This window comes from Bos indicus x Bos taurus, chromosome 8, assembly GCF_003369695.1.
Source record: "Bos indicus x Bos taurus breed Angus x Brahman F1 hybrid chromosome 8, Bos_hybrid_MaternalHap_v2.0, whole genome shotgun sequence".
Taxonomy (NCBI): Eukaryota; Metazoa; Chordata; class Mammalia; order Artiodactyla; family Bovidae; genus Bos; species Bos indicus x Bos taurus.
In genome coordinates, this window is record NC_040083.1 from 37829990 (window position 1) to 37855486 (window position 25497).

General features: G+C 37.5%; 1 protein-coding gene across 3 annotated transcripts in view; it reads right to left on the reverse strand.

Moving 5' to 3' along the window:
• The window catches only part of KDM4C (lysine demethylase 4C), a 409790-nt gene that overhangs the window by 290310 nt on the left and 93983 nt on the right, over positions 1–25497 (reverse strand). For all 3 annotated transcript variants that reach the window (XM_027549308.1, XM_027549310.1, XM_027549309.1), the window contains 2 exons: positions 10946–11049; positions 6781–6918 (listed from right to left, as the gene is read on the reverse strand). In XM_027549308.1, the coding sequence (XP_027405109.1) occupies positions 6781–6918; positions 10946–11049 (242 nt within the window). The remainder of the gene's footprint in view (positions 1–6780; positions 6919–10945; positions 11050–25497) is intronic.

Genomic DNA, 25497 nt, shown 5'->3' on the forward strand with positions numbered 1-25497 from the left:
GTGCATGCTGAGTCGCTTCAGTTGTGTCCGACTCTTTATGACCCCAAGGACTGTAGCCTGCCAGGCTCCTCTGTCCACAGCATTTTCGCAGGAAGAATACTGGACTGGGTTGCCATGTCCTCCTCCAGGGGATTTTCCCAACCTAGGGAAACCTAGGGATTGAACCCGTGTCTCCTGCATCTCCTGCACTGGTGGATTCTTTCACCACTGAGCCACTGGGGAAGCCCAGTAGAGGACAGAAGATATCCAATAATCTCTAGACCAGCACAGATGGCAAGAAGTAACATATATAAAGTGCCCTACATCAGGTCTAGCACACTGTGAACAATCAATGTCCGATCCGACTACTATCAAATCATATGAAAGTAGAATGATTTAAAAACTAATTTTTCTCAGTACAGTGAATATGTTATTCAAAAAGTCAACTTACTTTTTAAGGTTTAGAGTTAACTAAAGCCTCAAAAACAGGTATTACTTTGATTTCAAGTTAGCGATTAGACACCAGTATCATAAATTATATACCTGCTGCTGCTGCTGCTAAGTCACTTCAGTCATGTCCGACTCTGTGCGACCCCATAGACAGCAGCCCACCAGGCTCCCCCAACCCTGGGATTCTCCAGGCAAGAACACTGGAGTGGGTTGTCATTTCCTTCTCCAATGCATGAAAGTGAAAAGTGAAAGTGAAGTCGCTCAGTCGTGTCCAACTCTTAGCGACCCCATGGACTGCAGCCCACCAGGCTCCTCCGTCCATGGGATTTTCTAGGTAAGAGTACTGGAGTGGGGTGCCATTGCCTTCTCTGAAATTATATACCTAGTTCCACTCAAATCCCATAATCCAGCAAATTAATAAATTAGCACTAAATGAAATCAGGCTCCCCAGCCCTGAGGACTCAAACCCCAAACGTCTCTCCTGCAGACACAATCTATATTAATCACTTGGCTTTCCTGGTACGCTACTTGACGTCTCAGATTTTCTGAATCTAGCAATACTGTATTAGAATACAATGGGGACATAATGTGAACCTAATTCTAATCTCTTCTAAATACATAAATACAAACTCCCCAGTTTGAGTACAAACTCCTAAGGACATGACTTCATATGCTTCTTTTTCTCTATATGGTATTTTCTCTTCTTCCCTTTACACTCTTGTTTTTAAAAAAAAAAAAAAAAAAGGCCGAGGACAACCACTCATCAGCACTGCTGTGTTGTACCACTAGGACCCAAGTAACAGAAGCCAAGTGAAGGTAAAAAGATAAAATGGAGAATATGAAACCACTTAACTCTCGAAGTTCATATTTTATGTGACAGACCAGACACTAAAATTAGAATGCCAAGAACTGTTAAATGAGCAATGTACAACAAAGTTCACATTTACTTTACTTCACAAGCTGTAAGAACAGAGAAATGTCACTGTACTAGTATTCTGTGATCTAAGGCATATTAAAATATAACCTTGAGACTCACTGTTAAAATGGTTCCTGATTTTTTTTAAAAAGACCACCCCAAGATTAAAGATTTTTTTGGATGAACGCTACCTAATTTAGGAAAAAACAAATTTAATTTTAGAAAAGATTGAAATATAAAAAAAGATAAACCCATATCATGGTTCTTATATGCAAGACAATTTAATAGCTGAAATTCCTTTCAGGTTAAAAAGAAATCAATTTCAACATTCTACCATCTCTTTTTAAACTTGTTCAAAACAAGTTTGAGGATTCAAATGTCAGAATGCTTTTAAGTTAGATGGTGAAGTAACTCTCTTGGACTTCATAAGAGAACATTCTCAGCTTTGCAGTGCAATTTTTCAACTTTCTGGCATATCATGTTAACAGATTATCACTTAAAGTAAAATTAATGCAAAATAAGAGATATCATTCTGGAGTCACCAACTATTACCTTTCCTTCCAAGAAGATAATGTTATTTACTGTGCTGTAGATAAGTCTGTCACACTGCACATACTGTCATAAATACACTGCTTCTGATGGTGTAGCCTAGATAAGACTGTCCCCCAGACAATGATTCTTTTTAACTCAAGAAAATCAGTACAGTAAATAACTTTTCTTCCCTTAGAGACAATCACAGTGCTGGAGGCTGCTGCAACACAAAAACAAAATATCCTCACAAATGTCTCCAAACAGTCAAGCTGAAAATCTAAGCCAAAGTTTCATTTAACAGCCTGTCAGTTTTTTGATGTGAAGCTAATGAATGCAGTGGCAAACAAATCCATCAAACCTAACATCAAAACAACTGCACTTCATCCCACCAAACGGAAAAATGAAATACAACCTGCAGGCCAGCTCTTTGATCCAACCTAGCCAGGAAGCAGACCTGTGAATGCCACAGCTGCTGAGCAGAAGTAACCATGGACTCCATCTCACCCCAGAAAGAAAGAATGCTCCAGAAGCAGAAAACATTCACTCAAATATGCACAAATATCTTAGTTCAACTGCTATGCAATCTGGCGGATATTTTAAAATCTCTAGTAGAAAAAAAAGTATACAGTATTTCACTCTAGATTACTCTGATATTCAAAGCTAGAAAGATGCCTAAAATAAATAACTGGATGGTATGTTCCACTCATATTACAGCTCTGCAAAAGAGGTTTATTAAAAGCCCTTCTGATCATTATGAAAGCTCTTTGAAGACAAAGAAACAATTCCTTTTGTACAAGCGTGTAGCACAATTCCTATTTCAGAGAAGAAACTTGAGGGGCACTCACCAAAGTTGAACTCCGCCTGATACCAGGCATATGGGCACAAGGTCACCTAGAACATTCCTTTTTTTTTTCAATGAAAACCTTAAATCTGATAAATGAAATGAGGAGTAAGAATTACAGAACCACTTTCTTAGGTAGGTGGGTCCTCTTAAGGCAAGGCTGTTCTCTTCTGCAGTATCATGCAGGATTTGGTTTGCTATATTTGGCAGGTCAAGGCAAAAAAGAGCTGAATGATCCTGAAAAGAGATGGAAAGATAGGAACAAGAGGAATACCAAAGTTGGGGGCTTTAGCAGAAATTTTAGAAATTTCTAAAGGATAGTGAAATTAAGTTGTTGTCATTGCTCACACCATTTTCTGAAGACCTGTTCTACCATCTACGCACAAAAGAAGCCTTATATAAGAGATGAGGCAGTTTGGGTAGATGCTATAATAAAGGGCCATCTGAATTAAGTGCTGAAAAATGGGGAATACACTGACAGGCAATGGAATATCCACATATAATAATTACTGCTGCTATTATTATTATTATTTAGTTGAGAACATCAAAGGTTAAAGAATCTGCTGGAATTTGGAAGATGAGTATTTGGGAATAGCACAAATACTGTGATGGATATTCTTTTTAGTCAATGTTAGCTATACCTTAAATGGAGGGAAGGTTTCATGAACAAATACCACATACCAAGAGATCAGTAATACATTCAAAGGAAATCCACAGAAACCCCATCTCCCATCCTGCTCCAGCGATGCCACCAGCGGTGAAGCAGCCAAGAGCAAAGGAAGCAGTCCTGGCTGCTCAGCACTGCCAACACTACTCTCACTTCTGGCTCCCATCAAACAATTCAGCCTCCAAGGGATAAATTCACAGAAACATACACAGTGCCTGGCATACAACAGTTAGGCTCTACCTGAAAAAACAGAACTCTCTCCCCACCCATATTAAGTCACTTGAATGGCTTAAAAGGTCCCTAACCAAAGCTTGTTGGCTGCTAAACAAAGACCACCAATATTATTGGTGAGCCTGGGGTTATCTTTTCAAAATTATTTTTTTAATTAAAAAATAACCTCCTGTAACAGCCCTTTTCTAAGTTATGGAAACAGAAATATTGGTTTGTAATATACAAAATATTATCAGTTGAGATTCTTCACTCTACCCCATGTTAATTAATGCTGCACCAGACACTTTATCAGATGCTTTTACATAGTCAAATCAACATGTGACAGGTAAAGCAGCAGTCATTTCCCAGTGCTTCAACTACAAAAAAGTACACCATTTTTTAAAAAATTATCCCCCTAAATGTATAACTCATTATCACTTGTGAAAAATAACTCTTTTAAACAGTTATCATTTAGAATGAATTAAAGAACACAAAGGATTAAGACAAACAAATGTGGTCATTCTCAAAGCTAAAATTTATCTTTTAATACAATTCATAATTAATTTCTATACATTATATTTTTCTCCAGCAAAACACAAAAATGTCCAATTTACAAATTTTCCTAATCTTAGGAAATTACATGTTCATACACATACCCATACATACACCACAGTAAATCCGTAAGGCTGCCTATAGAAACAGACTTGAAAAAAATCAATATATATCACCATGTCAATTATTAACTGAAAATCTCTGATGTAGGCAGAATGCTGCCCCCCACACTCTCACACCCAACTTGGTCCCACCCCTAACAGCAAAGATACCCGTATCCTAGACCCTGCAATCTGTGAATATGCTATCTTTTATGACAAAAGGGATATTGTGGATTGCTTGCTCTGAAATGTAGGGGACCACAGCAAGGGGCCTGAGAGAGGCCTCTGGGACCACAGCAAGGGACCTGAGAGAGGTCTCTAGGAGCAAAGACCTGGCTGACAACAGCAAGGAAATAGGACCTCAGTCCTACAACCACAAGGAACTAACAGCCAACAATCCCACTGAGTAAGTAGATTCTCCACCAGAATCTCCAGTAAGGAAAGCAGCCCTGCAAAAACATTGATTTTGCTGGTGAGACCAATGTTAAACATATAACCTACTGGACTACAAAACAGTAAAAAGAGTATTGTTTTAAGCCACTAACTTTATGGTAATTTTATGGAAACTTGCTACAGCGCCAATAAAAAATTAATACATTATTACTATTATTATTATTTAGGTGAGTAGCACCACCTCACCAAGAGTAAGAAAAGGGTGGAGACAACATATAAAATCATGTCCAACACATGTAACTATGACGAGTTTTAAATTAACTGTCCAACACTGCATTATAGCCACTGAACATTTTGTCATATCCTCTAACTACACTGAATGATATAAACCAACACAGCATGAGTGGCTGTCTACATACCTAAGTTTTCCACCCCGACCCCCACAACAAATCTATGAGGTAAAGAGGTATTTTTAGTTTATAGAAAGAAACAAAAAGAAGACATGACTTTCCTGATATTCTCTGGTTAGCAAAAAGAAGAGCTGGGCCTCAGATCCCTGCCTCCCCTACCATGGCGCTCTGCTTCCTAAACAATCCCATACAGCTCTGGGCTTATCAGCTGAGACTTCAGAGAGGTTCACTATCAACCTCTCTTACGTGGTCACACTCCACTCCTACTTTGTCCACATGGAAACTCAGGATAGTTTAGACTTGGGGAGAAGCCAATACTTGGAACTATGATGAAACTGAAAGCTATAGTAAACAAGCACAAACTGATTTTGCTGGCGATTGAACAGCTGGGATAGTTGACTTATTATGTCAGTGACTAAAGATGCAAACCATAAAATAGCATACCTTTTTATAACCTCAGGGTTATGACACTGTTTTGATGTAGACATTGGCATTACTTTTCTGCAAAATAACGGCAGTAGCTGGCCAAGGTACATACACTGAGCTTTCTGGTTTGTTTTTTTTTTACATTAGGTATATTATAATAAGAAGGATGTGAAAGAAGTAGTTCAGTTCTACTCCTTTCTAAATTACCCCTCATAAATAAAAATTACTCAGAACAGAGAAAGTCTTCTAATAGCAGGAACTTTCTTTTATGTTATGAATTCACTCAAACGCTTGAGCTGCCAAAGGGCTATATTCTTATTTTAAAATATTATGCAATTTTCTAAATGTGCATGTAAAATAAACCTAGAGTTGTCCTCCCTGAATATATTTCTGTCCCCGTTCACTCAATGGTTCCACACGAACGTTTTATCATGTAGAATGAATAATATTTGCCTGGACCATGCAGGGGCCACAATAGGCCACATAGACTCTATGTGCCATTTTCCACTAAATATAGGGCAATTCTGCATACTCTGTAAAACACATAGTTTCATTAAGAACCTACCCTCTGCCAGCATGCACCTCTCTGCCTTAAAATCCACAGGAAACGAAGTAACCTAATAGAAGCTACTGTCACTTTGAAAATGCCCTCTATTTAACTCTGCAGGGGGGCAATTAATAAAATTTAACCCAGTTGCTTGTGAATGAAAATACAGTTTGTGAACTAAATTAAATATACTGAGTAGGAGACACAAATTTTTGTACCAAATTTAACATGAAGATATATTTCTTGTTAAAGTATGTTCTATATTATTACTTTCAAGAAATTCATTTCTGCGCTAAGGGCAGTTTTAATTATTTCTTCTTACCATCTTTCCTTAACATCTTGTTACAATTTTACCAGACACTTTCCTCTGTAAATAGCTGTTTTTGAAGCCATGGACTGAACTCTAACATGGAAGGTGCCAAGTCCACCTAATGTGGAATCACAGGAAGCCACTGGAAAAATCTCACAAAAAAACAAACAAACAAGATGGCCTTAAGAAAGAAAGCAAGCCTCGGTTGCATAAAATTACCTCTCAAAGTAAACTGCTCCACATTAATTTCAAAATAAAAAAATGTTGCTACAAATATTAACATAGCCTATGTAAAATAAATATATCTGTCTCAAATAAATTACTATGGTCACAGGCACACAACATCACTGAGGAGAAAAATAAATGCTGCATGTGATCTTAGCTTTCCCACTATAATAACCAGAATACACGTTTAATTTATGCTTTATTTTTTGAAGCATAACTTACCAATTTAGCAACTTTCCCATAGTCAATCCATCTGACAGTAGCAAAATTTGTAGATTCTGCACAGTTGAAACCATGATTAAAACCAGCATGGTAGCCATATGGGAAAGTGATCATAAATTCTCCAGCTTCCTGGGTGATCTGCAGGGTAGAGGATGTATAATATTTCCCAATTATAAGGCATCCCAAATTGCAAATACAGTTAAAATATATTTCCTATTTAAAAAAAGACAAAAAAAATGTTATCATGTCCAAGCTATACTAGTATTAAAGAAGTGCCCCCAGATTCTTCACTTAATTCTTTAATAGTTTTTCAGGAGACTTTTAAAACTTTTCTAAACAGATGACCCTCTGCCAATAGTCCAATCATTCAGCCCATAAGCAGAGAAGTTATATTTTATTTGAAGATGTCTGCTTTATTTTATTCAAAAAAGTGTTCATAATAGCATTGAATACATTTTAATACTTAAAAATTCACATTACTGGAATTATAAAACAGGACATATCACAACTGACATTTTTCAAGTTACAGCTATAAAAATTTTGGCAACACACACTGAATGTTATGGATTCTTGTTGCTAAAGAGTTGACTGTACTTAATAAATTGTCCTTTCATTATACTTGGAAAACATTCAATTAACTATTTCATTTAACAGTAAAATTTCCATCAAATAATTATTCAAATATATCTACAACATATAGGCATGTATGTGTGAGTGAGTGCATTTGCAAATATAATTAAAATAGCTTGGGTCAATCAGCCATCAACCTAAAAGCAAAGACAAAAATGTATTCAGTCCATTCCTTTTAAAGAAATCTGCTCATTTTTTTTTTTCTACAATCACCAAAACATACAAAACACACCAGGAGCTATGGAAGAACAGCGAAGTTAAATTTATCAATGTTTTTTTAAACTTGTATGCTCAATACTAGAGTATCAAATCTGTAACTCACTGATTCATTCAGCCACCTTCGTTGGAGAAATAAATATGTAAGTATGCACCTATGTGGAAACACATAACAGACGCACTGTATAAATACATGTGCACACACTGCGCTCAGTAACCATTACAGGAATGCTAAAATGGTGTGTGTGGAAGTTCCAACAACTGTCCTGCCCAACAATTCTAAAATGTAGCTCATCACCCCTGCCCCCTGCGACATCCCAGCAGGTGTTCTATTCCAACGAGCAGCAATTCAGCTGCCACCTGGCAGGCAGAGAATAGCTTATCAGGGTTCAACATGGTTCCAGTTCCATCATTTCAAGCCAAGTGAGAATACAGCCTGATTCTCTCCTTTTCTAGTCTCACTGAATCTCATTAATTATAATTGTGCTTGGAAATAAGGCATTTCCTTGTACCATGTGATAAAATAAAACTTACTTTGCTCAACTGTCACTAGCCCTATAAAGGAGAGTTGGGGGGAAGAGAGTAAGACTGCTGTCAGTGGGATAAGGAAACTAGCTTCATTGCTCCACTGAATCCCATCTAGAGTTCTTCCCTACTCTACCTGGAAAACTCCTTTCTTGCCATGCTGAAAAGTACCTATTCCCATTAAATGGGACCCTAAATATGCCTCTATATAGTTTCTAGAAACAGGTCAGTCCCAATTAGCTAAAATATAAAGCTTATTTACTGCCTCTATGAAATAAACTGATTTTTTTAAAAAAGAAGGATATACAGACAGAAAAGAACAAGTTCTTTTTAAGACTAACCAAGCATCATAATTCCATACAGCGAAAAACAGTGGAAAGGGTAGCGCACATAATCGAAAAGCAGACATTAGCTATTTGGCAAACATACTTTTTCATACATACATATATATATACACATATAAGAATATGCTCAAATACACTGAAAGAAAAAGAAAAAAATATTAGTCCAACTGGAAAATGATTGCCTAAAGAGTAAAGGTTGAACTGTGGAGGAAGAGTGCATTATTATATTACCTATACTATGCAAAGCGCTTCATATAGATAATCTCTTTTCATCCTCATAATAGCCCTATTAAATGGTACTCTTATTATCTCCATTTTCCAGTTGAAGAGATTGAAGCTCACAAAAATGATGTAATTTACCCAAGTGGCAGAATCAGAAATGAACTTGGGGAAGAATCAATGTCATTCCAAAGTCTGCTACTCTGTCCAAGGTTACATTATGATCATTGGAGAATAAGCTCCTCAAGAAGCACACTGTCATCACACATCCTTCATCAAGGTAGAAGGGGAAATGGCAATATTTCATATGAAAAACTGAAGCCACCAATAACCCCTCTAAATGGCTGGTGTCTCACCATCTGTGGACAAGCACTCACCATTCTACTTCCCACAGAAGCCACAAAATGTCCCATCCTCAAAAGACTGGATAAGAACGTGGTGCATTTGGTGAGCTACCAAATAGTACCTGGACAGCCTCAGCCCAGAAAAGGGTGCAAGGCACCTCTCCTCCCCAAATATTAGAAAGAAGCTAGAAGCTACTACAGCTTCCATCCTGGGGGAATAAGCCAATCCTGCAGCCCTGCTATTTCACATAACCCCCCTCCAAAGAACAACAATTCCCATCACCAGCGCTAAACTGTCAGAGCTTTCCCTGTCTTGGAGGACTCTATTCTGCTCCTTCTCTGCCTTCTAACATTCCAACTTAAATAAAAGTGCTTAATCAGGCTTATGACAACCACCTGAGAGAAAGTGCACTGATGACACAGGTGTTTAGAGGCGTCTGCAAGTAAGACAATGCCCGCAGAAGGAGTGGCCCCATGGGGCGCGGGGCACAGCCTGTGACTTCTGTACCTGCAGCACTGCGGCAGCCCACCCACACCCGTGGACCATACCCATAGTGCACATCTCGAAGGCACACTTTCTGTCGTGGGGAGAAGTATGTAACTGAACAAGTGGTGAGAGCATTCTCATCATGGACATGAGACAAGTGTGTCTCATGCGTGACTGCCACACAGACTGTTGATGAGTGAGCAGGACCACCCCAAGGTGGAGAATGTTTCCCAGTCCTTGCAAAAACTCTCCTTCCAACAAAGCCTGGACTGGGGGTGAGGGGTGGGGGAAATAGGTGGAAGACCAGATTTTAAGGGCCTGAAATGAAGGAAAGATTTAGTCACAAGGGAAAAGCTTTTAAAGTGGAAAACAGCAAGGATTATGGGAAGACAGTCAAATAAAAAATGATAAAGAGAGTAGAGATATTTTTTATTGTTTCTGCAAGTAACTAAAGACTTAATCCTCCTCCAACTGAGAGACAGCTTTTATTTATCTGGTCGAAAGTTTTTTTTTTTATTTCAGATTCTTCACATAAAAACACTGATGCTCTGTAATGATTCTGACCCAATAACAATCCATGGACACAAAGATTAAGAGTGATCTAGCATGTACAGAGTCTTACAGAACTTAATCTTCAGAAATATTCCAAAGAAGCAATATCTGATTATTAAATCATCAGGCAATTCTATCCATAATGAAATCTCAATTGTATTATGTCTGAATGTGTTTAGAAATAACATACTGACACCATACTCACTAATGCTAACCAACCAAACCATGAATAAAAACTGTTCTGATTTCTTAAAAAAAAAAAAAAAAAAAAGACAGCGTTAACATAAATTCTGTGCTCACATAAAAGACGTCAGTGAAAGAGAATTATGTATTATACTGTCAAATGTGCTACATTTTACTTTCAATATTGTTAAAGTGAACTAGAAGTGCATGAAATCGCAAGTAAATATAACCTGAAATTAATTTCAAAAAAAATGTAATTTCAGAATTTGAAAAAGGATACATGCATATGTAAAAAAAAAGAAAGAAAAACACATGTCAAGAGCTTTTCTTCACATTTTTCATTAGTACTTTTTTAATTAGTACTTTTCTAATTTCTAATCAGTACTTCCATTAGTACTTTTCTAATATAGTTAATTATTTTAACTATAATTTTAACAAAAGTGGAATTAAAGCCAATTGGGTCTTTAAAAAACAAAAAAAAAGTAATTTCAAATCAGTACTTAGGTAAATAATTGTTACCTAAGTAAAACATGAATCTGAATTTTTCTCCTCATACCCTAAAAATCCTACTGGAAGTCAAAGATATATTAGTTTTTGTTGAATTTGTCTTAAACACAAATTTTACACATATGAAATGATTCTGTTAAAGAGTAACACTAATATACCTTGTCAAAGGGAATGCCGTATTTCTTTAATACTGAGGGAGATATCAGTGTCATCTTGTGGCGAAGAAATGCATCACACCCTTGAGAACTGCTTGGGAAAAAACCTAAATGGAAACAGTAAATACAAGCAGTAATGCATTAATTAAGATATAATTTCAAATCAATTTTTAAGTTTATGTTCTAGTATTCTTATATCACGACGGCTTTACACAACTACAGATCAAGTCCATCATCAAAAATCACGGTGCTAAAAACTAGAGTCAGAATTCTTAAAAATTAAAGGATACATATTTTTATCACCAAAGGCTGCTCTTTTTTACAAAAAGATCTGCTAAGAGTTGTCTGCATAATACAAAATGACTAAACCTTAAAAACTCCAATACTTTGGCCACCTCATGCGAAGAGTTGACTCATTGGAAAAGACCCTGATGCTGGGAGGGATTGAGGGCAGGAGGAGAAGGGGAAGACTGAGGATGAGATGGCTGGATGGCATCACGGACTCAATGGACATGAGTTTGAGTGAACTCCGGGAGTTGGAGATGGACAGGGAGGCCTTAAACCTTAAAAATTTGCAACAAATTTAAACTCAGTCTACCTATTATCTGATAAGTGGATAAAATATTAAGGGAGGTTAGAAGAGGAAAATCTGAAGTTTTAACAAAGGAATCTCTTAGACTCCTAAAAGCAACCATTCTAGAAGCACTTGTCCCAATGCCCAGAATATAGTAGACATGCAGCAGTTTCCTATCTGTTTCTTTCTGATCAATTTTATATAGTTTCAGTTCAGTTCAGTCACTCAGTCGTGTCCAACTCTTTGCAACCCCATGGACTGCAGCATACCAGGCTTCCCTGTCCATCACCAACTCATGGAGTTTACTCAAACTCATGTCCATTGAGTCAGTGATGCCATCCAACCATCTCATCCTCTGTCATCCCCTTTTCCTCCCACCTTCAATCTTTCCCAGGATCAGGGTCTTTTCAAGAGTCAGTTCTTTGCATCAGGTGGCCAAATATTGGAGTTTCAGTATCAGTCCTTCCAATGAATATTCAAGACTTTAACTGCTACTGATTTCTGGAACTAACTCCCAGCCAGGACCACTCAAGAGCATGGAAACCTGTCTGTCTCACCAGCCTATATGGGAACAGTGTCTTGAAGAGGCCTTTAGGTGAAGAAGCTAAACACATAGCAACTCGCTCATTCAACAGTACATGATGTGCTGAAACCCAGCTGTTTCTCTCCATCTCTGCCTTCAACACTGCAGTCTGTCTGAGAAAAACTCTCATTAACTCAGTTATATGAGCTAGAGAAAACACACGTACTTGATGTCCTAGTCTTCACCTTCTGAACTGAGATGGAGACACCACCACACCGAGAGCAGGAAAGCAAGATGAGAAAGACAAGAGAAATGTGGATGGGACAGAGGAGAACCACAGAGACAAGACTTGAACAGAGAACTCACCAGGAAAGCATATGCTATGTATCTGGGTAAAGCAGAAAAAAGCACAGAGTTCTTTAACTCCATGGCCAAAATGAAGATAGGCCATTGGAGAAATGTTACTTATCTCACTCTGTGGCTCACTACATATAAATAGCTCAATCTGATGAAAGAATTATCAACATACATATAAATAGCTCAATCTGATGAAAGAATTATCAACACTCATTACCTAACTGCAAATAACTTTAACCTCAAAGAATAGAGGGTTTTACAATAATAGTTTTAAAGCAAATAAGCCTTTACTAATGCCACCATGGAGCATGTGAGGCCATAGATCATCAGAAGGAAAAAAATCAGACATCTAAAAAAAAGCTATTAGGGTATAAAGAACTACTTGCAAAGAATACCACATCATCTGCTTAAGCACCTATACCTGGATTGTTAAAAAGAAAAAAAGAAATATTTTCAAACCACTAGACCATTCAGGTATGATGTAAACCAAATCCCTTACAAATATACAGTGGAAGTGAAAAATAGATTTAAGGGACTAGATCTGAAAGAAAAAGTGCCTGATGAACTATGGACGGAGGTTCGTGACATTGTACAGGAGACCAGGATCAAGACCATCCCCAAGAAAAAGACATGCAAAAAAGCAAAATGGCTGTCTGAGGAGGCCTTACAAATAGCTGTGAAAAGAAGAGAAGCAAAAAGCAAAGGAGAAAGGAAAGATATAAGCATCTGAATGCAGAGTTCCAAAGAATAGCAAGGAGAGATAAGAAAGTTTTCCTCAGTGATCAGTGCAAAGAAATAGAGGAAAATAATAGAACGGGAAAGACTAGAGATCTCTTCAAGAAAATCAGAGAAACCAAGGGAACATTTCATGCAAAGATGGGCACAATAAAGGAAAGAAATGGTATGCACCTAACAGAAGGAGAAGATATTAAGAAGAGGTGGCAAGAATACACAGAAAACTATATAAAAAGATCTTCATGACCCAGATAATCATGATGGTATGGTCACTCACCTAGAGCCAGACATCCTGGAATGCAAAGTCAATTGGGCCTTAAGAAGCATCACTATGAACAAAGCTAGTGGAGGTGATAGAATTTCAGTTGAGCCATTTCAAATCCTAAAAGATAATGCTGTGAAAGTACTGCTCTCAGTATGTCAGCAAACTTGGAAAACTCAGCCATGGCAACAGGACTGGAAAAGGTCAGTTTTCACTCCAATCCCAAAGAAAGGCAATGCCAAAGAATGGGCAAACTACCGCACAATTGCTCTCATCTCACACGCTAGTAAAGTAATGCTCAAAATTCTCCAAGCCAAGTTTCAACAATACGTGAATGATGAACTTCCAGATGTTCAAGCTGGATTTAGAAAAGGCTTAAATCCAGAGATCAAATTGCCAACATCTGCTGGATCATCGAAAAACGAAGAGAGTTCCAGAAAAACACCTATTTCTGCTTTATTGACTATGCCAAAGCCTTTTACTGTGTGGATGACAATAAACTGTGGAAAATTCCGAAAGAGATTTGAATACCAGACTACCTGAACTGCGTCCTGAGAAATCTGTATGCAGGTCAGGAAGCAACAGTTAGAACTGGACATGGAACAACAGACTGGTTCCAAATTGGAAAAAGAGTACATCGAGGCTGTATATTGTCACCCTGCTTATTTAATTTATATGCAGAGTATATCACGAGAAATGCCAGGCTGGATGAAGTACAAGCTGGAATAAAGATTACTGGGAGAAATATCAATAACCTCAGACACGCAGATGACACCACCCTTACGGCAGAAAGTGAAGAACTAAAGCGCCTCTTGATGAAAGTGAAAGAGGAGAGTGAAAAAGTTGGCTTAAAGCCCAATATTCAGAAAACTAAGATCATGGCATCTGGTCCCATCACTTGATGGCAAATAGACGGGGAAACAGTGGAAAAGTGGCAGACTTTATTTTTGGGGGGCTCCAAAATCACTGCAGATGGTGACTGCAGCCATGAAATTAAAAGATGCTTGCTCCTGGGAAGGAAAGTTATAACCAAACTAGACAGCATATTAAAAAGCAGACGCACTACTTTGCCAACAAAGGTCCGTCTAATCACAGCTATGGTTTTTCCAGTAGTCATGTATGGATGTGACAGTTGGACTATAAAGAGAGCTGAGAGCCAAAGAATTGACGCTTTTGAATTGTGGTGTTGGAGAAGACTCTTCAAAGTCCCTTGGACTGCAGGAGATCCAATCAGTCCATCCTAAAGGAGAACAGTCCTGAGTATTCACTGGAAGGACTGACGATGAAGCTGAAACTCCAATACTTTGGCCACATGTTGCGAAGAGCTGACTCATTTGAAAAGACCCTGATGCTGGGAAATATTGATGGCAGGAGAAGGGGACGACAGAGGATGAGATGGTTGGATGGCATCACTGACTCAATGGACATGAGTTTGGGTAAACTCCGGGAGTTGGTGATGGACAGGGAAGCCTGGTGTCCTGCAGTCCATGGGGCTGCAGAGTCAGGCACGACTAAGCGACTGAAAGGAACTGCACTGAACTGCAAACATACATCCAACAGAAACATCAGAAATACCATCATTCTCTACAATACTAGTGAGAATAAAAGGAATAATCATACCCTATCTGGTCATCTGATACAGCCCTCTGTCTAAGGTTAATATTCATAATACATAAATAGAAATAAACAACCTGTGAAAAAAATGCAGACTCCAGTGAACGGTGAGAAAGAACCACATAATGTAATTAAAATGACGCATCTACATAATAAGCTGTCCTGAATCTACACCACTCAGTAAAGCACAGCAGAGAGATCCCCAAACACACACACACAACCCATGGAAAAGTTTTAACAATAAAATTTAAATGGATCTATCAAACTTTTCAAATCTGTACCTCTGCTCAGCACTGCACGAATTAAACTTTAAATTAAAATCAATGAAGAAAGAGGAGTCTATTTAATTTCCTTTTGATATGGATTTGTAATCAGGACTTGAACAATGTGGTGACTGGTCATAAGTTAATTTAAATTGGAAAACCACTGAAGGAAGGCAATTTGCAATAATTAAGAACTTCATACCAGTTCAGAATTTATATTTTCAATAGGCTATCAGAATTATATTTTACATTGCCCTGGAAAACACCTGATAAACCACAAGTTATGACACAAAGTACCCATCTCAAAATGAATTTTACCTCAAATCACCTGCAGGAGTACATGGTTCACACTCACGCCTCACTCCACCATTTATGAAAAATATTTTATTCAATATTTAAGCCAGCCAACATAACCAGAATACTATTTGATGCAAAATGGTAATTTTTTAAAAACTCAGAACTATTTCAGCCCATGGCTATGTACATAGTAAGCGAAGAAAATAAATTTGGAAACAATCACATGTATGAAATGTACCAAAATAGATCTGATAGAAAAGATAATATTTAACTAAAAATTCAACTGAAGACTATCAGTTTTCTGAAAGTCAGTAAATAAACAGAAAACAAGGTATGTGTTCAAAATTTTGGAAGTAAGTTCTTTAATGCATGCCTTTCAGAATCTTTTTATTTTCTATTCTTATGTTTACTTTCTTGATCTGCTTTTTCCCTAAGTTTTCAATAATATATTTGGAAGAATTCTTCTCTAAAAGTTACCATATTTGAATGTTACTACTGCAGCATTCCATTATATTTTCCAACTTACCAGTCACACAATGGGAGAGGTCCAGTCTTTCACAGTCTTGAAGACCAAGAAGTTCCAATAAAGAAACACAGCTACACTGACCCCTCAAGTACCTAGTAGTGGAAATAGCAGCTAGCATCTCACTAGCACACCTCACATGCCCCGTGGCCATTAGGTAATATGACAGGTGTAGAACACACAGAATAAAACTGGCACATCTTTCTGCAGCATTTACTTTTGTCACGTTAAATCATTTAGTTTATGTTTGCATACAAACAAACATAATTAGGGAGCAAGATGCAAAATCTGCATGCGTATTGTGGAGAGCTAGTGTTTCACTCCCCTGTCTTGTAAGGATATTTTGGTGGAAGCACTTGAGAGACAGCACACTGTGAGGTACAAACTATGCTATGGGAGTTTGATAAATCTTTATCTCCTTTTACAGGCACTTAACACAAGATTACCTGAGGACCAACTTTCCTCTCTCCTTCATTGCTCACAATAAACACATACTTTAACATTGCTATTAATAGAAGAGCTAAGTTTTAGATCAAAAACCCAATTGTTTGAATTATTTGAAGTCACTCTTATCTTGTCCACATAGTTAACAGAACAAGAGACTAATAAAGAAACCCTACAGACACACTGATTTCTAATACTAGTCCAACAATTCATATATCCATAACTATTTCCACAATCTCTCAGCTCAATTTCCCCGTCCATATAATCAGGATGCTATTATTGTCTTCATCAGTGGGTTCTTTTCTTTCCCCAATATCAAGATATAATCGACAAATAACACTGCATAAGTTTAAAATACACAGGGTAATGGTTGGCTATATGTACATATTGTGAAACGATTACCACAATAAGTTTAGTGCACATTCATCACCTAAAAATAGTTATTTTTGTGTGATGAGAAGTTTTAAGATCCACTCTCTTAGAAACTTTCAATACAGTATTGTTCACTGTAGTTACCATATAATACAGTACATCCCGAAACCTACTCATACTGAAGTATATACTTTGGGACAATCTTCACCCACTTCCACCACCCCCTTCCTCTGGCAGTCACCAAACTGTTGTTTCTACCTGTAGGTTTGGTTTTTATAATTCTCACATGTAAATAAGATCATTCAGCATTTGTCTGTTTCTGTCTGACTTTTTTAACTTAGCATAATGGACTCAAGATTCTTCCATGTTGCAGGAAAAGACAGGATTTCCTTCTTTCTTATGCCTGAATAATAGTCTACTGTATACATACAACACTTTGCTTTATTCTTTCACCTGTCAATGGACACGCAGGTGGTTTCCATATCTTGGCTACTGTAAATAATACTGCAATGAACATTTGACGTAATAGATGTATCTTTATATTTATTTCATTTCCCTCAAATATATACTAGAAGTAGAACTGATAGTATGTTAGTTCTATTTTCAATTTTTTGAGGAACATTCATACTGTTTTCCATAGCAGCTATCCTCGCTGGGTGGATCCTTATGGGAAGCCAGTGATATAAAGCACAAAAATCTTAGCATTATAAGAAAATAGAAACAACCTAATGCCCATCAACTGGTAAATGGAAGTGCAAAATGTAGTATATCTTTACAATGAAATATTACTTAGCTATAAAAAAGAGTGAGGTACAGATATAACATAGAAAACATGCTACATAAAAGATGTCAGGCACAAAAATTACATTTAAATGATTTCATGCATATGAGACATCCAGAATATGTAAATACCTAGACAGAAGGCAGACTATTAATTTCCAGGGGCTAGGGATAGGTGAAGGGAAATACAGTATGACTAAATAAAAAATACAAGGTTTCCTTATAGGGTGATGAAAATCTATTGGAACTAGACAGAGGTGATGGTTACATCATACAAATATATTAAACCTAACCGTATTGTACACTTCAAAATGGTTAATGGTTTATTTTATGTTTTGTGAATATTGTTTCTGCTGTTTAGTCGCTAAGTCGTGTCTGACTCTTGGTGACCCAATGGAATGTAACCTGCGAGGCTCCTCTGTCCATGGGATTTCCCAGGTGCTATACACATCCAAGGACGTCCTGTACAACATAAAAGTGATCAGATGCGAGAAGCACAATTCTAAGATAGAAGTCTACACATGCCCAATTCCACATTAATAACATTCTAGAGATAGAAATCTGGTTAGTGGTTGCTGGTAGGGAGAATTAATTAGAAAAGGCCACAAGAGAATTTCTGGGGCCTACTGATAATGTTCTGTATCTTGAGAGTAGTAGTAATTACACCACTGTATATATTTGTCAAAACTCACTAAACTTTATGTTTTAACAGGTGGCTTTTACTGTAAGTGCATTTTACCTCTATCTGACCTAAAGTATCATTAGATGTTTTTAAATTGTTTTAGAAATAGAGCAGATGTACTCTAAATCCCAATCTCACATGACAAACACATGCTGCTACTATTAAATCAACAAAGTTTTAGCCATGGTAAAAATTTAAAAATCAAAGCTTAAAAAAATCAAATTTTCTATAATATACAAACACTAGTCTGAAGAAATTGACATTAGTTATTAATCACTTAGGAAAGAAAGGAATAAGAAAGGGAAGGAGAGGGGAAAGATGAGAAACCAGACCTATAGAGTCTATGTTCACACTAGCAATAGATTTGATTAAGACAACTTAACTGAAATTTACCCGAGTATGCTTTGACAGAGTTTTATACAAGCATATCTCAGAGATGTTGCAGATTCTCTTCTAGATGACTGCAATAAAGCAAGTATTACAGTAAAGCAAGTCACAAGAATTTTTGGTTTCCTACTGCATTTACAATTATGTTTATACTATACTATAATCTCTTAAATGTGCAATAGAATTATGCCCCCAAAAAGTACATACCTTAGTTTTAAAATACTTTATTGCTAGAAATGCTAACCATCATCTAACCCCTCTATGAGTAGTAATTGTTTGCAATTCACAGATCATAAAACAAACCTAATAGTGAAAAAGTTTGAGATGTGAGAATTACCAAAATGTGACAGAGAGATGATAAGTGAGCAATACTATTGGGAAAATGGTACCAACAGACTTACTCAACATAGGGCTGCCACAAACAATCAATTTGCAAGAAAAAAAATGCATTTTCTGAAACTCACAATAAAGTTAAGTACAACAAAATGATGTAGGCTTGTAAAGGCTTTTGCAATATTCATATGACTGATATGATGCTTTAAAAGTACAGTAGCCATATAAACTGATGGTAAGGAAAAGGACAAAGGAAAAGGATATACAAGTATGTTTCTGTAGGAAATGCTTTTAGATAGGTGTATTTGATTCCTTGGAAGAAAAGCAATGACAAACCTAGACAGCATATTAAAAAGCAGACACATTACTTTGCCTATAAAGGTCCATATAGTCAAAGCTATGGTTTTTCCAGTAGTCATGTATGGATATGACAGCTGGACAATAAAAAAGGCGGAGCAACAAAGAATTGATGTTTTTGAACTGTGGTGTTGGAGAAGACCCTTGAGAGTCCCTTGGACTGCAAGGAGATCCAACCAGTCCATCCTGGTGGAAATCAGTCCTGAATATTCACTGGAAGGACTGATGTTGAAGCTCAAACTCCAATACTTTGGCTACATGATGCGAAGAGCTGACTCATTGGAAAAGACCCTGTTGCTGGTAAACATTGAAGGCAGGAGGAAAATGGGACAACAGAGGATGAGATGGTTGGATGGCATCACTGACTCAATGGACATGAGTTTGAGCAGACTCCAGGAGATGGTAAAGGACAGGGAAGCCTGGCGTGCTACTTTCCATGGGGTTGCAAAGAGTCTGACATGACAGCAAATGAACAATGAACAGCGTTTTGATTCACATGTGAAATTTCTTAACATGCTTATTAGTGAAAAGAACCAATGAACTATATTATGTGGGGTGATACTTGATCATTTTTACCCACATTCTTAGTTAAGAGGTCAACATTAGAGGTTTAGGCTATATTTGACCTCTCTGTTCTTCCTACCCCTTTTTGACCAATTAATGGTTGGGTAGAAAGTTATCACATTGCAGGTTTCACTCTGCTCCACATGTCCAATAATCCATCAACACCTCTACTGTAGAGACAAAGCCCCATGGAGCTCTCCAGGAGGAGAGCCAGGAGAAATTCATACTGACTGTATAGAGAAGGATGATGGTTCTCCTGAATAATTGCCCTATTTTTATCTCCTGAACATAGTGCAGCGAATAACAGGAAAGTTTTTCTATTTCAAACTGGCTTGCAGAACACTTAAGAGTTAAAACTTTCACCTAATTTAACAGGCATATAGACCATTACACATAGTTTTTTTACTGCATTCTTGAGACCACTTTGTTTCAGCTCCAGCTTTTTCCCACCTTGACACGATATATGGATCACACATGCACAGGTCACCAGGACTCCTCAGGCCAAGGACTTTGGCACAAGTCAGTCAGTCAAGCTAACCAGGTTTTCTGGCTCAACTTCCACCCCACAGAATCAAAGAATTTTTAATTCTCCTCCATAGTAATTTTTCCCTGCTAGCTGGCATTCCTTTCCTGAATTCTTCCTCCCATTCCCTACCTGTCATTTCTCAGAATTGTCTTTCACCCCACATTCTAATTATTGTAGCATGTGTGTGTTATGTATTATGGTTCAATGTTTAAAATCCCACTAGGAACATGGCTGGGTATACAGTATTTAAAATTCAACACAGACTGTGACTGTTATTCAATCACTAAGTCATACCCAACTCTACAACCCATGGACTACAGCATGCCAGACTCCTCTGTCCTCCACTATCTCCCAGAGATTGCTCAAATTCATGTCCAACGAACTGTGATATTTGACATCAAAAAGGTCCCCTGGAGAAGAGCATGGCAGCCCATTCCAGTATTCCTGCCTGGAGAATCCCCATGGACAGAGGAGCCTGATGGCTATGGTCCATGGGGTTGCAAAGAGTCAGACATGACTGAGTGACTCACACACACACACACACACATGAGGAAATTAAATTCAGGGATTGCTTCACCATTTCTAATATAACAAGTGATAGTACAATGAAAATAAACATACCATGACACATCACACATTGATCCCCATGCATAAAGCATGAGTTAGGAATGAAGGCAGAGGATGTATCACTGAACTTCATTTTTTATGTCTTAGGGAGTCACTTAAAATTGATTGTTCATAATCAAGGGTATTTAATTTATTAGCCTTTCAAAACCAAGCATTTTAATGTAATGTTTTCAGCCATTATGTAAATGAATGTTTAAAGGAATTACGTATTTATCATTTTGAGAGCTGATAAAAGTTCATTTTCCTAATTTCAAGTCAGAGGTATGAGAAAGGGTCAATTTGGAACATTTATAGAATTTAAATGACTTGTTATTTATTGCTACTCTTTCAGTCTTTAAACAGCAGTGGTTCATAATCCCTTTTGGACCAAACCATCTTGATGGATCTGATGATGGGTTAGCTTCCCAGAAATCCACATATATGACCAATTTTAAATATAATTTCAGAGAGTCCACAGCTGCCTGCATCCAGTCCACAGACCCTTTGTCCACCTCCTTGAACAGAATGTACTTAGTTGCTCAATCGTGTCCAACTCTTTGTGACTTCATGGACTGTAGTTTGCCAGGCTTCCCTGTCCATGCAGATTGTTCAGGCAAGTATACTTGAGTGAGTTGCCATGCCCTCCTCCTAGAACAGGGATCCCTGCTAATCAGGCTAAGACTCTGTTTCACAGGCTTAAACTCAAGATGATTAGTCATTTAAACATGCACACACACAAAAATTGACTGCTTAAAGAAACTTGAACTAAATTATCCCTCATAACAATGATTCATCCATTCCTTTTTATTGTCACTTTAATAGGTAAAAACAAAAACACTTGCTACAAGTAAATATAAGACTACAGAAGAACCAGTATATAAACTCTACCATCCTGTCACTTAAACAAAAGTCCTGCTAATAATTCATACTTACAAAATCTGCTGCACAAAGTCCTAACTCACATATTCTTTTTCCAGTAACCAAAATTTTGACCAAAGTGAGTCCTCTTTAATTTTTAAAAAACTATTAGCACTTTATTCACAATGAGAGACCAATGAAAAAGTCATTCTCTCTCTCTCTCTCTCTCTCACACACACACACACACACACACACACACCAGCTGCTCCCAATTTACTTTAATCCATATTTTGCTTAACTTAATAGAACCACTAAGATATTGTCTAATTTCTAAAATAGATGAGATTTAGACATTCTTAAAACTGAAAATCTTCAACACTGTCATTCAAGATGTTATATATCTCTAGTATCCTTTTTACTTCCCATTCAATTGTATCAGGTCAAAAATTAGAAAGAATGCAATTTCATTATAGGCAAACATAACAAGTATAAAAATTGCAACAATTCACTCGAGATTTTTTATTACATTTATATCTACATGATATTAGAAAAAAACTGTATAAATGAGAAAGCAACTGAAGGGCAAAATCGAACTCCTGGCTTTATTAGATGCAGACCTAACGTTTTTCAGATAAAATATTTGCAGGTGCCACCGTCAATCAAGATTTCAATAGAAACCAAAGATGAAAGCATTCATGCATAAAAGGCAACTGTGATAATTATGATGTGCAGACAAGATAATGGAAAATATACGAGGCTGCTTTTCATATTATGTATCAAGTGCTGCCTTGACCTAGACATCCTATAAGGCTCCCTCACATTTACTGCATTATTTTATCATTTTAATTGTTTACCAGAATTCAATTAATTTGTCTGACATCTGCTCAGGAGATAGAAATCCTCCACTGTCTTATAGGGTCTTTCCCCTGAATCATTTCTCAAAATAATGCTGCAAAAATTTTCAATAAACACGCAATTGAGTCTAAAGTTCCTTTTCAACCTTCAAGTTTATTAATCTCTTACTGATTAAGCTAATGGCATCCATTTTTCTGGAATGTCATTTTCAGGCAGTTTATATCAAAGTGTATACAGACAGTTTACAGCAAAAAATTTAACATGTGATTCCATACCGCAAAGTTTACATTGCTCCATTTGAAAACTTCTGGGGCAGTGAGGTGAACAGAAAATGGTAGAATAATTATCACAGAGAACAGAAGAGTCCACAGCATATAGATTTAGCACAAAGTTCACTGCCTGTGTATTTAAGGATTATGGTAATCATATTCTAAGCTGTGCTATAATCTATTATCCAGAACCAGGATCCATCCACTTAATATTCATGAAAATAGTTCATAACGAAGTTCAAGATTACAATTACATTGCTATTATTACTGTAATGTATTACATTATAAAAACACTAAGGCTTTATAGTTATTAGCCTGCCAAAATTATAATAATGCTTTTAACAAACATGATACCCTAACTATTCTTTCTAATACTCTTCCATAATTTGGAGGAAAGCAACTTTTAAATGTCATTAACAATATCTGTTCAGAGCTGTCAAGTCAGTGTCCCTATTTTATTATTAAATGAAAGCATACATAATGCAGGGACAAAACTCCTTTTCTACAAGATTGGCACACCTGATTGAAAGAACAGTGCTCCCTGAGGATTCAATTGAGAATAAAGGCAGAATGTCTTATCTTTAGTTGTCACTCAATGGAACTCCACTTTCCTCTGGAAATAAGTCACTAGTAGTCTACATCATCCTGAGTTAGGGTGGTTAGCAAACCAGAAGGGGGTGGCAGGGGGTGAATATGATTCTCCCGCCTTGTGAGAGAAGTAAGAGCAAGGCTGCCTGGCATATCTTTAAAGGAAGGAATAAAAGTAAATGGCACTCTCAGTAGATACAAATGGGCACAGAGTGAAAGTAACTGATAGAATTTCCAAAAGAATGGCTCAATCTGGCCCTTAAAGATGGACAAGCTCAGTTCAGTTGCTCAGTCATTTCCAACTCTTTGCAACTCCATGGACTGCAGCATGGCAGGGTTCCCTGTCCATCACCAACTCTTGGAGCTTACTCAAACTCATGTCCATTGAGTCAGTGACGCCATCCAACCATCTCATCCTCTGTCGTTCCCTAGTCCTCCTCCCTTCAATCTTTCCCAGCATCAGGGTCTTTTCAAATGAGTCAGCTCTTCACATCAGGTGGCTAAAGTACTGGAGTTCCAGCTTCAGCATCAGTCCTTACAATGAATATTCAGGAATGATTTCCTTTAGGATGGACTGGTTGGATCTCCTTACAGTCCAAGGGACTCTCAAGGGTCTTCTCCAACACTACAGTTCAAAACCATCAATTCTTCGGTGTTCAGCTTTCTTTATAGTCCAACTCTCACATCCATACATGACTACGGGAAAAACTATAGCTTTGACTAGATGGACCTTTGCTGGCAAAGTAATCGCTCTGCTTTTAAATATGTTGTCTAGGTTGGTCATAGCTTTTCTTCCAAGGAGCAAGCTTCTTCTAATTTCATGGCTGAAGTCACTATCTGCAGTGATTTTGGAGCCCCCAGAAATAAAGTCTGTCACTGTTTCCATTGTTTCCCCGTCTATTGCCATGAGGTGATGGGACCAGATGCCATGATCTTAGTTTTTTGAATGGTGAATTTTAAGCCCAGCTTTTTCACTCTCCTTTCTCATTTTCATCTAGAGGCTCTTTAGTTCTTCTTCACTTTCTGCCATAAGGGTGGTATCATCTGCATATCTGAGGTTATTGATACTTTTCCCAGAAATCTTGATTCCAGCTTGTGTTTATCCAGCCGATTATTTCGTATGATATATTCTGCATGTAAGCTAAAGCGGTAAGGTGACATATACAGCCTTGACGTACTCCTTTCCCAATTAGGAACCAGTCTGTTGTTCCATGTCCAGTTCTAACTGTTGCTTCTTGACCTGCATACAGATTTCTCAGGAGGCAGGTCAGGTGGTCTGGTATTCCCATTTCTTTCAGAATTTTCCACAGTTTGTTGTGATCCACACAGTCAAAGGATTTGGTATAGTCAATAAAGCAGATGTTTTTCTGGAACTCTCTTGCTTTTTCAATTATCCAGCAGATGGTGGCAATGTGATCTCTGGTTCCTCTGCCTTTTCTAAATCCAGTTTGAACATCTGGAAGTTCACAGTTCACGTACTATTGAAGCCTGGCTTGGAGAATTTTGAGCATTACTTTGCTAGCATGGGTGATGAATTCAATTGTGCAGTAGTTTGAGCATTCTTTGGCATTGCCTTTCTTTGGGATTGGAATGAAAACTGACCTTTTCCAGTCCTGTGGCCACTGCTGAATTTTCCAAATTTCCTGGCATATTGAATGCAACATTTTAACAGCATCATCTTTTAGGATTTGAAATAACTCAACTAGAATTCCATTGCCTCCACTAGCTTTGTTCGTAGTGATGCTTCCTAAGGTCCAACTGACTTCGAATTCCAGGATATCTGGCT